The sequence below is a fragment of the Balaenoptera musculus genome, chromosome 1, assembly GCF_009873245.2.
Source record: "Balaenoptera musculus isolate JJ_BM4_2016_0621 chromosome 1, mBalMus1.pri.v3, whole genome shotgun sequence".
In the NCBI taxonomy this organism is placed as follows: Eukaryota; Metazoa; Chordata; class Mammalia; order Artiodactyla; family Balaenopteridae; genus Balaenoptera; species Balaenoptera musculus.
Window position 1 is genome coordinate 136,027,488 of NC_045785.1, and position 17,276 is coordinate 136,044,763.

At 54.4% G+C, this 17,276-nt stretch overlaps 2 protein-coding genes across 4 annotated transcripts in view; one reads left to right on the forward strand and one right to left on the reverse strand.

The window, feature by feature from the left end:
* Positions 1–17,276, forward strand: part of KIAA1614 (KIAA1614 ortholog) — a 37,739-nt gene that overhangs the window by 16,167 nt on the left and 4,296 nt on the right. For both annotated transcript variants that reach the window (XM_036873810.1, XM_036873817.1), the window contains exons 5-9: positions 5,996–7,491; positions 9,660–9,816; positions 11,491–11,752; positions 14,737–14,864; positions 15,572–15,756. In XM_036873810.1, the coding sequence (XP_036729705.1) occupies positions 5,996–7,491; positions 9,660–9,816; positions 11,491–11,752; positions 14,737–14,864; positions 15,572–15,756 (2,228 nt within the window). The remainder of the gene's footprint in view (positions 1–5,995; positions 7,492–9,659; positions 9,817–11,490; positions 11,753–14,736; positions 14,865–15,571; positions 15,757–17,276) is intronic.
* Positions 1–17,276, reverse strand: part of STX6 (syntaxin 6) — a 75,021-nt gene that overhangs the window by 296 nt on the left and 57,449 nt on the right. The window contains exon 9 of one of the 2 annotated variants that reach the window (XM_036873831.1): positions 13,008–13,194. The exons of the other annotated variant lie outside the window; for it this stretch is intronic. Within the exon in view, the coding sequence (XP_036729726.1) occupies positions 13,130–13,194 (65 nt within the window). The 3' untranslated portion in view covers positions 13,008–13,129. Of the gene's footprint in view, positions 1–13,007; positions 13,195–17,276 lie in introns of those variants that run through there. 2 annotated transcript variants of the gene reach the window in all.

The following is a 17,276-nucleotide window of genomic DNA, read 5'->3' on the forward strand; positions in this document are numbered from 1 at the left end:
GTGCCTGTTCCGTGTACGGTGCACCCCAAGCAATCACTTACATGTGGCATTTGCTGGTGCAGCTGGCCTGCGATGAGGCTGCCAGCCCGTGCCCAAGTGGCCCAGGCCCCAGCAGGACCATGGCACAGTGGGCACTAGAGGGAGAGAGGATTCTCAGCGGAACTGGATCACGTGCTCTTTGAGGGGATGCTGAGCCCTCTCATTACAGGCTGAGGACCTTCCTGGCACCTTTGAGATGACTCCAGCAGGGGCAGAAGGCTGCAGCCTGCCTCTGTGTTCAGTGTCACTGTGACCCCGGGGAGAGGGGCTCAGGAGACCCTAAATCCTGGCAAGAGGTACCAAACAGGCTACTCTATCTCCACATTTTGTACCTTGTCTCCCTCTGGCTGGAGGACACTAGTTAGGAATGGGAGTGGCTCCTTTGAAGCATCCTAACTGTTCTACTCTGCATGTATATGAGGCCCAGAGCCTTAGACTTCCACGGAAACCTCCTGTTCCACTTTCTTTAGGTACTTAGGTGGAGTTGGGGAGCCTCAAAACAGGCAAGACTATCTGCAAAACAGACTGGATGGTGTACATGTACTTTGGACACTTCCTCTTCCCCAAATCACGTCAGTATCTCACGACAACCCCAGTCACTAAGCTTAAAGTAGGTTCCCTTTCACCAGGCTCTTCTCCAGCAGTAGAAATGCTACTGAAATGCAAGGTGACCCACTTTAGCAGCTGCTGTGTCCAGAAAAGAATTACTTTGACTTGGCAGCACTGGTGAATCCTCAGAGGGTATAGCTGAAAAATCAACACCAGATGGCTTGCTGCAAATGCTTCTGAAGGGTACTCTTGTCAGATTGCCCTGGAGAGCCGTGCTGAGCTAACTTGGAGGTGCCACACAGGCCTGGGGCCTCATTAGATGCAGGAGCCCCTCGTGCACCCCCCGAGCCCAGAGGCATCACTCCTTCCAAAGAGCAGCCTGATGAAAAATGATGGAAGAGTGGGGCAGGCAGAGCAGTCTCCAGAAGGTCTTCTTTATATCGGGTCTAGCTGGAGGTAGCTGGGGCAATCCTGAACAGACTGGCTTTTCCAGGAGGTGAAGAGGTAGTAAGCAGCAGCCGCATTTTCTGGGAGCAAGTCAATGTAGAAATTGAGCAGCTCTTGGAAGCACAACCTCTTGCCATTTGGGGGACACGAACACCTATGTTGGTGTTCCTAATCCCAGGAGGGAAGAACACGTGAGCAAGAGGCAGGGCCTGGGAAGGTGACACCGTAAGTGCTGTTGTCCTGTGTCAGATGGTGACCATGTAGGACTGCATGGAGCTTGTGTGGTTAGGACAGCACTGTCGTAGAAAGGGACCTTCCCAAGGAGGCCGTTCAACTCCAGAGTCTGAGCAGACAGAATCCTCTCCGAGAGGGATGGTTGAGGTATCTGCTGTGCCTAATCTTGAGAAGCTTGGCAGGTATGGTGTTTGCTTGCTGCTCTAGTGCCTTATTTGCTCTGTACTTGTCTCCAGAATCTTCACCGTACCTTTATGCACTGGTCCCAGCACTACTGGTGGAGGCCTCTGGGATTCAGTAACTGAGTTGAAGGTACCTTATGTGATCAAGCTCTCCCGCATCTCTCCATTTCTTCTTTTAGAACAAAAATATTGTTTGTACCTTTGGCATGAATTCCAGGATGGCTCGATTCTCCATCTTGAATGTAAAAGTTAAGGTTGCTGATGTGGCTGACAGGACCTGGACTTCCTTATTAGATTAGGAACGTACCGCCTCCAAAGCTGAGCTTTATTTTTCCCTCCTCAGAAAGTAGAGCCCACATCCTGTCAGCAGAGCAGGGCATCGCCCTCTGGGGCTTGGAGGGGGTTGTTGTGTCTAAGCCCGTGTACTGAATCTCCCAGTGGGCCTTTCCTCCACCGGCCAGGCCTGGCTGACCAGGGCGCCCTGCCTGTGCCGCAGGGGCAGAGCCTCTGCTCAGTGCGGCTCCTCTTGTTTCTGGGGGGTGAGGTGAAGGCTAGAGCCTGCCTTTACTGGGCAAAAATGCTCTGGAGAGCCGACCCAGGAGCCCCACATGGACAGTGAGCCCACCAGGGTGATTATCTCACAGCCCCTTCTGAGATCCTGACAGGCTCAAGAGGTGCAGGTGCAGACGGGGTCCTAGGTGGCAAGGGCGCTGCAGTGCTTCACAGTCACTTAAAGAGAATTGTCACAAGCAGGGGGATCAGAGGGACTTCCCCAGCCGTGCTGAGACAAGCAGAGAGACACTGTACCCTCCTCACCAGGCGTGAGCCTACTCAGGAGCTTTACATCTCAGCCACAAATCCCTCTCCAAATGCAAGCCCACGGTATGACTTTTGGGAGCCCTAGGCACTCTTGCCTTCGTGGGCTCCTTCCTCCATAAACAAAGTGAAAAATTATATTTTATGACCATGCTGGCTTAAAGGTGAATATATTAATATTACATCTGAGAATGTTTTCTTTGATTTAAAAGTGCATTTATTTATCCTCTTTTGACATTAAAAGAAACTAACAAACACATTTTCGTGGGCCCTGAAAGAATCGTGGTCCTGCAGCGTACTGCAACGTACTGCAGCTGTTGTGCCTAATGATAAGATGGCCTTGTGTGCATATGGGTTCCAGAAAACAGGATGACTGACAACGCCTCAGTATTCCTCAGAGCCGCCCTTTCAAGCATAGCATCTGCTCAGATCTCAAAGCAGGCAGACCCACTTGCTTAGCAGTAGTTCTTTAAAAAAAAAATTCTCCTGGAGGAGCACCTATTGGGAAATGCTGGAGCCAGGAGGGGTGGCAGGTATGCAGCCCCCCCACCGCCCACTGCATCCCAGGGCAGGGTAAACACCTAGTGAACACCTGGTGTCAGGCTCCAGGGAGGCCCCCAGAGCTTGCACTGTGGCACTTTTCAGCTGCCTGACTTAAGAAGTACTCACCCCGCTCCTTGGTGTGAATCGGGGCCTAGGGTACAATGCAGTATGACACAGCAGGACCTTGGCTCTAGCTTTATTCTGCCGGCTCAGCATTCACGGTTGGGTGAGCACCAGCCCCTCTCCTGGTGTGACCAGAGGCCTGGGGTCCAAGATTTGAGGTTGTAGTGATCTGACATGGCACAGGTGAGTGAGTGCCTTAAGCTCTCAGCCCTAGCTGGTTGCCACGGAGCTTTGCAGGGAATCAGTCTTGGACAACTTAACTCTGACCTCTCAGTCTATCCCATGACCCCCAAGGGTAGCCTCTATACATCATACTCCACGCCATCTGCAGTCCAGAGCATTCCAACCCATCAGGGCTATGAGACTAGTCAGTGGCTTGGCTATCGAGGCAGCCAGGGAGGGGGATGATTAGGAATGGCCAGTGACACCCTCAGAGCCCAGGCGATCACATGTTCACCTGAGTCAGACAGGCAAGACCATCTATCCATACAGCAAGCACGGCCTGGAAGAACACACTGTCCTGTCCAGTCAATGCCATGTATAGTTAGAGAAGTCAACCAGTTCAGTGGCTGCTCTCCCCACTGGTTGGCATGTTTTAACAGTAATTGTTAAACGTGGATGTTTTCTTCCTGCTATTGTCTGAACACTTTTCCTTTTAATTGCATACCACATCTGTCTTTCTGTTGCAGCTGTGAATTTGGTGAGGGAGGAACTCACGTTAAGGCAGCCTTTTTGAGAGCATTGGCATTCTTCCTCCAGGATCACTGAAGCATCCAGTTAGAGGAAGGATTAGTAAATCAACCAATCACTCACATACATTTCATTTATAAGAAGTTGGAGTATCAAGACAGGCTTGAACAAAATGTGCTAGGAATAGGGTATAGTTAGGGAAACCTTTGTAGGCGCTTTGAGGACGAAAAGCAGTAACATAACACATAAAGTATGCCGGCATAGATAGCTGTCTACATGGGTACTCTTCTCGGTAATTGGAAAGAAGTAGCAGGTCTCTAAAATCCAGGCCCCTGTCTCCAGACAGCACTTGACCATTAGCATGGTCAATGTCTACTTCTATTTTTGTGGCTCCGTGAGGGAGAAAAGATTCCTGCAACTTGCCTTTCCCAGCTCTTCAGGTGCCAGTCAGCCCAGGAACTGGTCCTGTGTGGCCTCTCCTTTGTAGAAACGAGGAGGGGGTCACGTGGTCATGGCAGTCCCTTCCAGCCCTGACATCTTCTGAGTCTCTGATGACAAATGAATGGCATGGGTATTCAGAGGAGGAGACATCATCAAGATGTATTAGTCAGGGTTCTCCAGAGAAAGAATCAACACGATGTGTGTTTATATATGGAGAGAAAAATTTATTTTAAAAAAATTGGCTCATGGTATCATGGAAGCTTGTTAAGTCCAAAGTCTGTAGGGTAGGCTGTCAGGCTTGAGACCCAGGCAAGAGTTGCAGCTCAAATCCAAAGGCTGTCAGCTGGCAGAATTCCTTCTTGCTCAGGGGAGATCAGTCTTTGTTCTATTAAGACCTTCAACTGATTGGATGAGGCCCATCAAACCACGGAGGGTGATCAGCTTTATTTGAAGTCCACCAGTTTAAATATTAATCTTATCCAAAAAAACATCTTCACAAAAACATCAAGAATAATGTTTGATCGAGTATAATAATGTTTGACCATGGCCCAGCCAAGCTGACACATAAAATGAACCATCACACATGGTATCTGTACACAGGTAAGATTTAATACCTAGGAATCAAATGCAGGCAGGTTAAGAAGAAAGATTCCAGGAGACAGTGGCAGGAGGGTTGCATGAGGTAGATGGGGTGGAGGCCTTACAAGTAGGTGGTGGGGGACAGAGCTGGAGAGGAAGGCAGAGAGGAATGTGGAGGGCCTGTATTTTTACCCCAAGGACTGTGAACTTGATCCTGTGTCCCCCTTGAGAGATGGTGTGATGAAGCTTTGCTCCAGGAGGACCAATGAATAAGACGCCACTGCAGTGGTCCAATGTGAGTGACAAAGAAGTGATAAATGTCAGAAATGATGTGAATCCCAGCCACTCAGCAGTAGATTGGTGGGGAGGTGCTGCTGGGAAAGGAAGGGAGGAGCATTGTCTTATTGTCTTTACTTAGGTGGCCTCTGATAGGAAATGACCTGTAGGCCTGGGTCCATTTGCACAGGGGTCTGAAACTCAGGTTACCTGGCTCTAAGAGGCCCAGTGTGAGATTTGTGCAGGTGTTTTCTTGAGCTGAGCAGGACTTGACCACCAGCCACACTGTCTCCCAGAGCAAAGGTTGATGACAGACTGTGAGGACTCTTCCTAGCACAGTAATTGTCATCACAGCTTTTTGGGGCAAGCGTGTATGTGAGGGCCTGGGGAGGGGCAGGTACAGGAGGGGGTGTTGGAGCAGACAAGGTGGAGAGACCAAGAAGAAACACCAGTGTCACTCTGTCTAAATTTTGTCCAAGCAAGGTGATTAGGAACCCTGAGTAGATACTTTTGAGAGCAGAAATGTTTAGAAACACTGACTGCAGGTCCTACACAGTCTCCATGGAGACTTAAAATATGATCTTCCCATTAAACCTTTATAAAAAATAGAGTATCGCCACAATTCATCACAATTCACCAGATGCCCATCATGGCCAGGCTCGCTTCTTCTCCTAAACATACACACACACACACACACACACACACACACGCGCGCGCGCGCGCGCGAGGACTTCGGTATCATCCTTCTGTACAATCCTGAGTTTAACAGTGTTTCATCTTAACTCAGGCTGAGCCAGGCAACAGAGGGAAAGCCGAAAGTAAAGAAGGTTGTATTCATTTTGTTTAGCGCTGGGTTCAGAATCAGGATGCACCTGTAAGCTGCTCTGCTTTGCTGCCCGACTCTGGAGGAACCTGATTGGGGGCAACTTTGGGTTGTAGTTCCACCGAGCACTGTGGGAGACTGTACCCCAGGGTGGAGGCCGGGGGTGGGGGGGGCTGGTGGGTGCCCAGCGGGGAGTCTGTACCTTCCTCCCCTCTTTCTGCCCGTGACCTGTCTCCTCCTGCCTCCCCATCAGAGATGGGCGGAAAAGCCCAGCCTCGGACCCCAGGATGACCCTTGCCTGCAGAGACAACCTCCAGAACGGGAACACGAGTGACTCCTCCAGCGGGGAGTCCAGCAGCGGGCAGTGGCCGAAGCGGGCCGCCTCCCCGTCCCACGTCCGCTTTGAGGATGAATCAGCCCGCGACGCCGAGTCCCGCTACCTCGAGCGGCTGCAGCAGCGTCAGCGCCAGGTGCTGAGCACCGCGCTGCAGCCGGCGGACCAGGGCCCCCTGCGCTCCAAGCCCGACCTCGCCGACTACGTCCACGGCGGCTGCCGGCGCCAGGACGCGGGCGCGGGGGCTCTCCACCCGCTGCTGGGCGGGCTGGAGCCCCGGGGCTTCCCCGCGCCGCCGCCCGCTCAGGGCAGCGAGAGTAGGTGCCGAGCCTGCGGCCACTGCATCGCCCCCGACCCGAGGGTCCTCCGGGAGCGCGAAGCCGCCTGCGGGATGGAGGGGGTGTTGGCGCAGCCCCGCAGCCCTCGGGGCCTGGGCGGCCCCCTCCGGCTCTTCCCTGCCGAGCCCGGACTCCACACCGAGTGGATCCGGGAGACGCACATCGGGGGCCAGGCGCGCCCAGAGGAGGTAGACTCGGCCCTGGACAGCACGGACACCTCCGACAGCTGCAGGACCGACAGTGAGGAGGCCGGGACCTCCCAGCCCAGTAGGGTCCGCGGCAGCAGCCCCCGCCTGCGGGCCTCCAGGCCTCGGGGAGGCCACAGGTGGTTCCAAAAGGCTGAAATGGGGCCGCTCCGGAGCCCTCAGGCCCCGCCCTACCTGCCTGGGCTGGAGCTAGTGGAGGTGTTGGATGAGGTGACAGAAGGCACGGGACAGACACCTGAGGGGACTCTGCTCCCCAGAGAAGATGCTTTCTCTAAGCTTCTTGTCCAGGACTCTAACAGGGCTTCCCTGGGGTCCCAGCCTGGACCGCGGCCGGAAAATCACTGGGCTCAGCCTGTGGATTCCCGGACAGCCTATTCCATCGCTTCTTCCATGAAGGTGGGCTCCTCGGGGCCAGGCAGACAAGCCCAGGTTGTAGAGAGCCAAAAGTCTCTGGGAACTGACTCCCCGAATCAGAGCCACGCAGAGCCCTCTGCCCCCCACCAGGCCCAGCAGCCAACCGCTTCCCTCTCCCCCGAAAGCTGGGTGCCGACCCCTCCCTCTTCAAAGAAAACCACCTCCCCTGTGCCTCACAGGAAGGCAGCCCTGGCTGGACTTCGCAGGCCGGGTGACCAGGGAGAGCCTATGGACGCCCCCGTGCCTTCTTCCAGAAGTGTAGTTCCCAGGGCCTGTGAGCTCACCCGGCCGCAGCCCCAGCCCCGCAGCCCCTGTGTCACCCCGTCCACCGGTCACTGCAACAACGGCACGCCCCAGGGGCTGCAGGAGCCCTGGGGAGGAGCCATCTTCGCGGGCAGTGGGGAGAAGGGCGCCTACAGCCAGAAGCCTGCAGCACCGCCGGAGGACCACAGAGATGGTAAGGGATTCCCCTGGGGCTAGGGCGGTCCTAGACCGGAGGCCACAGGCTGGGTCTGTGGCCCACCAGGCACTCCGAGTCGTCACTTACTGTTCATCTTAATAGATGACATACCCATGCACCGTTCCTATAGCAGCCCCGAGGAGCCCCCAGAGCCGCAGCGAATGTTGGGGAAGCTGGCGGGGTCCGTGGGCTGGTACAGGATTCCACATCAGCCTGGAGGCGGATTAGCCAGCTCCCCCTGGGGGCGGTGGTAGTGGGAACCCTGGAGTGTGTGCAGGAGCTCCAAGCTCTGTGGCTGCCAGAGGCCTGGGCTTTAAGAGAATTTTGCTACCAACAGAGCAGGAAGAAGCAGCAGCTCCAGGATTTACTAAGAGCAGCAAACGCCGAATAATCACACGGCTAAGGTCCTTCTGCTTGAACGTCGTCCTTTCATTCATTCACTCATTCATTCAGTATTGATTGAGCACCTGTTACAGGCCAGGCGCCCTCCTAGGCCCTGTGGGGGATGCATAAGTGAAGTAATTCAGCAGGAATCCAGCCCTCGAGACCTCCTCCATGTGGCGAACCAGATGTGCTGTCCGGGTGCCCAGTGGGCAGAGCTCCTACAAACAGTGCTGGGGTCGTTCTCTGGTGCCCGAGCCCTTCTAGACCCCCGAGCCTGCTGGGCAGGCTGTTAGGTTTCAGCAGGAAAGGCTGCTGAAGGATAGAAGGTATCAACTCTGCCCTTGGAAGGGGTCCTCATATCACGGGCAAATCCTGAGCATTGGCGGCCCCTGGGCTCTGATCCCCGATGTTGTGATCTGAGGTGAGCAGCTCGCAGCTCACTCTTAGGCAGAGATAACAGGCCCAGCATGCACAGCCTTGCCTTCCTGTGCCCGCGGGCTCTGGCAGCCCTGGGGCTGTGATGGCTCGGGAGGAAACCAGGGCTTGGAAACAGAGTGGAGGAGAAGAGGGCAGAGAGGTGACAGGCCTTACTGACCTCACTGAGGATGTGGATGCCGAGCGCCCCCCTGCCCCGCCCCGGGTGTGCCGGCCACACGCTCCACTACGTGCGGGGAGCAAACACTCTCCCTCTCCCTTCCTTGCTCACACGAACCTTGAGGAAGCAGGCCCCACCCTGAGCTCCCGCCTGCCCTGTGCTGAGGTGTGGTTTTCTTCCCTCGGGCGGGCTCTAGGCTGGCTGCTGGCTGCCCCTACCCGCTTCCTATGGGGCGTTTATTCTTTTTTTTTTTTTTTTAATTTCTTTTTTTTTAATTAATTAATTTATTTTATTTATGGCTGTGTTGGGTCTTCGTTTCTGTGCGAGGGCTTTCTCTAGTTGTGGCAAGCGGGGGCCCCTCTTCATCGCGGTGCGCAGGCCTCTCACTATCGCGGCCTCTCTTGTTGCGGAGCACAGGCTCCAGACGCGCAGGCTCAGTAGTTGTGGCTCACGGGCCTAGTTGCTCCGCGGCATGTGGGATCTTCCCAGACCAGGGCTGGAACCCGTGTCCCCTGCACTGGCAGGCAGATTCTCAACCACTGCGCCACCAGGGAAGCCCCGGGGCGTTTATTCTGAGAGCTGCTGACCTTTCTGGGCAGCCTGGCCTCCACCTGCTGGAGACCTGGAGCAGAGGGCCGGGTGAGGCTCCTCCTCTCATTAGCCAGGAGGTCCTGGGCTCCTCCTCTGTAACCTGAGAAGAATGATAGAACCCATCTCCTAGGAACCCATGAAATAATCTCTGTAGGACATTTAACTCATTGTCTAGAACTTCACACGTGCTCCAAAAACGGTGGCTATCGTTTAGCTGTTAGATGTCACAGCCAGCAAGAGTGTGGTTTTTGTCCCAGGAATACAAAATCCACCCCCCACCCCAACTGTCTCTTGATATAGGAGGGACATGGCTTATCACAAGCAGCCCTTCATTTCACAGAGGTTTATTTCTCATCTACTGTGCACGAGGTGCTGTGCTGGGGGTGATGGGGTTCAGCAGGTAGTAAGACCCCTCCCTGCTTCGTGTGTGTCTCACCACTGCCTCCACTGCTCTCGTGGGGCTCCCACTTCTCTCCATCTTCCTCTGGCTCTCCTGCCTCTGTCGTTGGGTTGCGAATGCCCCCCCCCACCCCCCGCCACCCATGACCCATGGGGATGGATCAGTGACACCGGAGGGATGCTGTGGCTATTGCAGGAGGACTCCGGGGCTGTCTCACCTCAGCAGCTGTTGGCACCATCAGCTCCATGGGCATCACCTTCTCGCCGGCCTCAGAGGAGCCAGCGTCCAGCCAGGAACCAGAGGGCGGCCTGCAGAGGACAGAGCCGAGTTCTGTAGGGCATGTGTCATCCCGGTGAGTGACAGGGGCAAGAGCCCTGACGCAGGAGGTGGGGGATTAGGGCACTGGGGGGGTGGAAAGAGACCCCCTGGAGTGGTAGTGTGATAAGCTGACTACTCCCCATCCTCGGGGGACCTCTAGACTAGGTGCAAGCGTGGCACCCCAGCACTCCTTTGCCAGCCCTGTTCAATCTAGTGTACGTGGTTATTCGCTCACTGAGCTTTCACTGAATGGCCTGAAGCTCCAGGCACTGTGCTAGGCACAGCTGTGCGGACAGTCCCAGCCCTAGAGGTGCTCCCAGGATGGGCTCTCCGTCTGAGAGGACTTGCTACTGACTCTGGGCTGGGAAACAGCCCGGCACTCATGTTTCCGTGCTCTCCTCCAGCACTGAGGGTCTGAGTCCTTGCTCTGGGGCCTCAGAGCCTTGGTGAGCGGTCCTGTGGCGGGGCCTTCTCTTCTCCACTACGCACCATTCCTGGTGACATGTAGCCCGAGGCTTCACGTGCCACTGAAGCCAGATCTCCAGCTCCGTGTGCTCCCCAGAACTCCAGATTCGTGTATCCAGCTCCCCCGGCATCTCCACTAGGATGCCTGAAAGGCCTAGTGGAAGTCTCGATCACTCTCGACAAAAGCTGCTTCCCCGGGTCCTCCTCCCGGCAAACACACAGCACACCGCCATCCACACAGAGCTCACGCCCCGACTCAGGGCGTCATCTTGGCTGCCCCCTCCCCCTTCTCTCCCACCCTCATCCACTGGCAAGTCCTCTTTGGCTCCTGCAGCCACCTGGACGGCATTTCTCCGGGTCTCAGTGCATTCCTTCTTTCTGTGCAAATCTAATTGTCCCTCCCTGCTCTCTGCCTTCCCTCTCGCCCCTGCAGTTCCTTCTCCATACAACAGTCCGAGGTATCTTTTTAAAACCTTAATTAAATGGTGTCATTTCTCCTGCTGAAACCCCCAATGGTTTTTCCTCTCACTTGGAATAGAATTCAAACCCCTTACCTTGGCTTATAGCACTCAGTGTAATCCGGCCTCGGCCCACCTGTCTGACCCCATCTGGCCCCTCTTTCCCCCCTTGCTCATTATGTTGACGTCCTGTGGACCTGGCCCCATTATGTCCTTGAACCCACCACACACTGAGCCTCTTCCTGCCCAGAGCTGTGATTCCAGCTGTTCCCTTGCCCTGGAATTCTCGCCTCCGGGCTCGACAGGACTGGCTCCTTCCTGCCATTCAGCCCTCGGTTTAAATGTCATCTTCTCAGAGAGGCCTTCCCCGGCCACCGTGTCACTCTCCACTTCACCCTGCTCATCGGTTGCTGGTGGGTTTTCTCCTTTGTTTACTAGTCTGTTGTTTGTAAGCTCCCGAGAGTAAGGGTCTTGCCTGTCATGTTTATCACATACCCCAGTTATCTGCCAAGAAGAGGCCTAGAAGAGGTTCTGAAGAAATATTGGATGGATGGACGATTGAGTGAACCCATAGTTGAGTGTGACACCAAGGGTCTTGTCTGAGCTGCTCCCTAAAGGCTACCCAAGCAGAGTATCCTGCAGAAGTCCGCGCGGCCTTTCTTTCTGCAGCCTGGCTGTCACTTTGTCCGTGCGGCAGTGGTGCGGGCCCACCCGGGGCACACAGGATGGGCCCTTGCCTCCTCCAGCCCTCTCCCACCCACCTCATGTCCACCTTTGCGTTTCAGAGCATTGCCAGGGGTCAGTGTGGGACCCAGCCTGCCCTCAGCTGCGCCTTCTGACAAGAACAAGAAAAGCAGCGGCAGCATCTCCTCCACCCTGGGGCTGAAAAAGTTCTTCTTGGCCCTGACAAGTCAGGGCACAAGGCCCAAGCTGGGCAAGTCCCGCAGCTACAGTGTGGAGCAGCTGCAGCCCCCGGCGCCCAGCCCGGCTTCACACACCAGCGCCCCCAAAATGAAGAGAGCCCCATCGTTACAATCCCTGCATCCGGTGAGACCCAAGGGCCCAGCCGAGGGGTGTGTGAGGCCAGCGGGGGTGTAGCCACCATGGGAATGAAAGGTGGAAGGTGGAAGGAGGAAAGAAGTGCTGAGGGTGCTGCCCAAGGAGTCCCAGGTGGAGAAAGGGAAGCTACTGGCATCCCCACAGTCCATCCGCGAGACGTGGATTCCCTGGACGCAGTGGGGGTGGGCAGCGCCCAAGCTTCTGTCCTTCCACCCCGCGGCCCCAGCCTGGGCTCATCCTAGACCCCCGCCCTCACTCTGCCACCTCTGCCCAGTCCTGGTGTCGACTGCCTGATCGTTCTGGAACCTTTTCCGTGGCCACAGCCACTCTGTTAGTCTAGCACAGATCACTTCACACCTGGATCACCTCAACGGCCTCCTGACGAGCATCCCTGCCCTGTCTTTCCCCACGTGGTTTTTCAGAGTGGTCCTTCTGGTGTGCAAATCTGGCCTTGCCATCCCCTCATTGAACACCTGCCACTGGTCCCTTATCACCCCCAGGATAAAGTTCAGGTCACTCGACATTGCCAAAGGGTTTCTGTGATCTGACTGCGTTCATCTCATCACTCTTCTAACACTTGACCCCATTTATCCTTGACTTTGCAGTTCTGTAATCAGGCCACACAGTCTGACTTTGAACCTTCCCCGGAAATGCTCTTCTCTACCTGCTAACGTCTGCTCATCCATCAACACTGAAGGCACTGCCTTCTCCAGGAAGCCGCTTCCAGTCCCTCCTTGGGCTGAGCTGGGCACCTCTGCTCTGTCTTCCCTTCTCATCCTGTGCTTCCCTCCTTCACGGAACTTGTCACATAGTATTTTAACTTTTGTCTGTGTCCCCTCGGTGGAATGTGATTCCCTGTGGAGACACTACTTGATCTTTATATTCCAAATATTTAGTATGATGATTAGTATGGTAGACATACTCAATACACAGCGAATGAATGAGTGAGTGAGTGAGTGAATGCAGGGCAACCTGCTGAAGTTCCCCCTCCCCCGTGCTAGAGGATAAACCAACAGCAAACCAACAGTAGCACCTAACTCTCAGCTATGTCTCTGAAAGTGCTGTTCTATTCCAGGTGTTTCCAGGTATTATGTCTATTCTTCTCTTTCCTGCTCCCTCCTCTGGGCAGAACGAGGCAGGCGATTGCGGTTTGGGGCATTGGAGCCTTTCATTCTTCAGGCTGAAGTAGGGAAGAGAACGCAGGCTGAATGAAAATTCCATTGGTTGTCTTGCACCCTGTACAGAATAAATATTTGCTGGATGAATGAATGGAAGACAAAGAAACAAAAGCAAAGCCATGTCAAGCTGGGGACAAAAGCCTAGAGTGGCATTGTGCTCCAGAAATTTGCTGCTTTTCTCATGAAGTTAGATTTGTCCCCAGTGTGTCTGAGCCGTGGTGCCAGGATGTATGGCCATCAAAGCTTCAATCTCTGTAAACCCAAGGGAAATGAAAGCCCGTTAGTGTAGGAGAGGGGTTATGGGCAATGTAAGCCAAGTGGGCAAAGTTAGGAAGTAAGCTGGCCAAGAAAGAGTGGGAGCAAGTGCCAGGAGGACTGCGCAGCAGAAAGAATTGTTCAAGAACTGAAAAGAGAACATGAAAGAAGACTCCATCTCACCCTGGTATATTCATGACATATCTCAGGGTGAACACCTTCCTGTTAGACTGTTGTGTTGACAAGTGTGTGTGGAGAGGGGGTGGATGGCTGCTGCCCTGGCTTGGTTTTCCTTTTGCCCTCCTGAGTGGGCAGTGGGCACCTTCGCCACGTGGGCTGCTCCCACGTCCTCTAGTGGCTATGGCTCTTTGACCTTTGCACCTGCATCTGGAAGTCTCCTCCCTTCTCCCCTCCCCCTCTTTCCCTGGGGAACTCCTGCTTGTCTTTCCGTTCTGAGTTGACTTCTCCCAGAAGGCCCTCCGGAACCCTGAGGCAAGGTCAGGGCCCCCTCTTAAGCTTCTTGATAATACATCTTCCTGAGAGCACGGATTTCCAATGTGATAAATAATGTGTGCGGTATTTGTTTAGAAGTCGGCCTCTCCCTGCCTCCCACCCCCACCCTTGGAATAGCCTCCTCACTGGGTCAGTTTCTAGAACACAGATCTGACCTTGTAACTCTTCTGATTAATATCACTCAGTGGCTCCTCAGCAGGTCATATAAGGTCCTGCCGGGTGTGGCCCCTCGGCTCCAGCCTTTCTCCCATCACCTCTGCAGCCCAGCCACCTAGACCATGAGTATGTTCCAGAACATCCATGCTTTCTCCCATCTCCCTCTGTCTGCATCTGCTATTTCTTCTGCCTGGAACACCCCACCTCCGTCTTCACCTGGAGAGCTCATGCTTCAGGCCCCACCCAGGCGTCAGCTCCTCCAGTGCCCTGGAGCCTCCTGAGCTGAGTCTGTCTCTGCTTCCCTGCACAGCGTTGTCCGTGCTTCTAGCCTCACACTTACAACATGCATTTAGGGCTTTTGACCTGTCCATGCTCACCTCACCCCCATCATGGTGCGAACTCCTTGAGGGACTTCCGTCTTGTCCATTTTTTTAATGCACAGTGTTTTAAGGTGCATACTTGATAACATTTTTAACGTCAGTGATCATAAAAGGGATACTAAAGAATCACAAACTATTTAAGATTTTAACTCTACAATTGTGTTTATTATTCTGTGATTAATTTGATTTCACCCTTTTTTCATAATCAAGGAAGAAATTAGATTTTCTTAATAAGTGAGATAATTAGCATTACCCTATTCAGTTGTTATTTCAGCCCCCAATTTTTTTTACTTGGAAGCTTCAAAACACCTACATAGGCCCATCTCCTTAAGTAAGTTATGGTTATTCCTGTTAAGCACTTTGAAGTAATGACAAAAACTTGTGCCATTACTTTCTTAGCAGGCCCTCAGGTTCATGGTTGGGGTCCCCTCTCTGTCAACCCCTTGCCAGGTGGCTTTTCTCACCTGCAATATTGGGCCTTTCCCACTAGGTGTCACCCTCTCGCCAACGTCGGAAAGCTGCCTCTTTTCAGAACCTCCATTCTCTGCTGAGTGGCAAGGTGGACCGGTCCAACCTCTACCTGGTAGGGGAGCCAGGGGATCACAATGCAGCTGACAGGTAAGAGTGGGCAAGTGGTTTGGAGTGTAAACCCAGGGCATGGACAGTGGAGCTAGATGCTTAACTCCTTCCTGCGTTAGCAGCACGGCCCAAGGGGGGGGGGGGTCCCTTTAAAAGAGAAAGTGAGGCTGGCTACCTGTGCCTCAGTTGCCTCAGGGGTCTTGGAGGCCACTCCTCGGTGCCCTTGTCCTGTGCAACTGGACAGGGGTTGGGGTTTCTGTAGAGTTGGAAGGTTTGATTCCTCCATCCCTCTACTATCTAATGACATTTTGAAATCAGAATGTTCAGGGAGCTTCCTTAGCCCAGCTAAAGATCTGACTGAAGATCCAGAGACAGGGCCCCCAAAGAGGCCCTCGCCCTGTGACCCTGCCTAGAGAAATCCACCCTCTCTGATGAGACCTGCTAGGCTAGCTGCTCTTACCCGGGGCTCCATGGAGGAACTTCAGGGGGTCCATTAACTCCTGGAAGTTTTATGTAAAATTAAAGCTTTCGCCAGATTCTCAGATCTCTGCACCTAAAAAGGTTAACAACCACTGCTCTTGGGGGAGGGGCTTCTGGGTCTGCAGCGGGCTCTGCGGAGCCTCAGACGGCTGTGGGAACCTGCCAGGCGCAGCCCTGGCTCGTGGCCTCCGCCGTCTTTCAGCCAGGGCGGGGCTGGGCCCCAGTGCTGGCCCTCTTTGCCCTCACTCGCCTGTGGCCCCTCACAGGCCAGCCAAGGCGCCGCCCCGGCGCTCCCTCAGCGTGGAGGACGTGAGTGCCCCGGGCCTGGCTCGTGCCGTGGGCCGCATGGTGGAGGTGTTCCCGGATGGCACGAGCCAGCTGCAGCTACAGCGCTCCCCGGAGGGCACTTTCGGCTTCTGTGTGGCCTCTGGGAATGGACGCCGGGACTCAGGTAGGACCCCCCCGCCTCCCTTTTCTGGCTCCACAGCCCTGGGGCCTTGGCAAACCACTGCAGTGCCTTCTGGCTGCGGTTGTTTCCGCTTCCTGTCTTTGGCTGAACAATGAGCTCTGGACTCAGACAGCCTCTCAGAGAAAGGACTGGAATTCTCCCCTCAAGGGGGTAGAGATGGCAGGCTTGCTCCACTGTCCCTCTGTCCATCTTGAAGTCAGAATCTCAGTGCCATCTTTTCACTGGAGAGCCTGAGGGAGGTTGTCTGTGCTGGCTGGTTCTCTGGATCCCTTTGACGTGGCTGGTGTGTTTAACTGGTTCCCCTCCTCTAGCTGTGGAGTATGTCTGGGCATGTGGACCGTGCCTGCCTGTCTGTGCATCCAGGCCCCTCCCTCAGGGCTGGCTCCTGCCGGGCCTGTTCGCATGTATCCTGGCTCCAGGCCCCTGGCTGGGTGGCCTGCTAGGTCTTGATTCAGTGCTGACAGGATCAGGGAGGGGCTGTTAACATCCTTCTGCACTCCGGCCAGCTCTCAGCCCTGCCCCATGAATCTTGCAGGGCAAAATGACTTCCCCAGGCCTTTACCCAAGGTCTGTGGGTCAGAATCCATCACAGGGCAAGGGACCTTGACATACATTTCTCAGATGAGATGAGTAAGGAAGGAAGACAGACGTGCAGGAGTGGGAAGGAGAGGAGAGAGAGGAGGAAGAAAGGGAGAGACAGACACAGAAAGACACGCTCAAAGCTGCCCTGGCTGGGCTGTGCCGCGGAGGGTTTAGTCCTCTGCTTTGATCTCCTAGGTCAAGATTATTTAGCTGGCTGAAATCTGCCTGCTGCCAGAGTTGCAGACCACAGCGAGTTCTTGCGTATGTTCCATCATTCATTTCTCAACAATATACGTTGAGCACCTACTGGGTGTTGTAGATACTGGGGATAGAGCAGTAAATGGAACAGAGAAAATCCTCATCCTCAGGAGGACGCATTCTCATGAGGAAGCTAGACTGTATCTACAAATATATATATATGTTTATTTATTTATTTATATTTATTTATATATTTTATATATACATATAATGTGTTATATGTATGTCAGATGGCGAAGAGTACTAAGAAACAAACACAAATAAAGCAGGATAAGGCCCAAGGGCAGTGAGTATGGGACTACCGGTGGGGCAGCTTTTCTGAGAAGAGACCCCTGAGCAGACAGACACTGGAGTGAAGTGAGGGTGGGCCATGTGGTGTCTGGGGAAGTGTGTTCCAGGCAGAGGGAACAGCCAGTGCGAGGCCCTGAGGGCTGGGAATGAGCGTGGCCTGTGGGAGGAACTGCAAGGAGGTCAAGCTGGACAGAGAGGGGTGAAGGGGAGAGACTAAGCTGAGGGCAGAAAGGTGGGGAGACAGCTGAGCCCAGAAATGGGGGAGAGAGACTGAGCTGAGGGCAGAAGGGGCTTTCTTGCCAGTGAGACCGGAGCCACCAGGGGCTTGGAGCAGGGACTGACGTGCTCTGATTGAACACTTTAACAGGCTC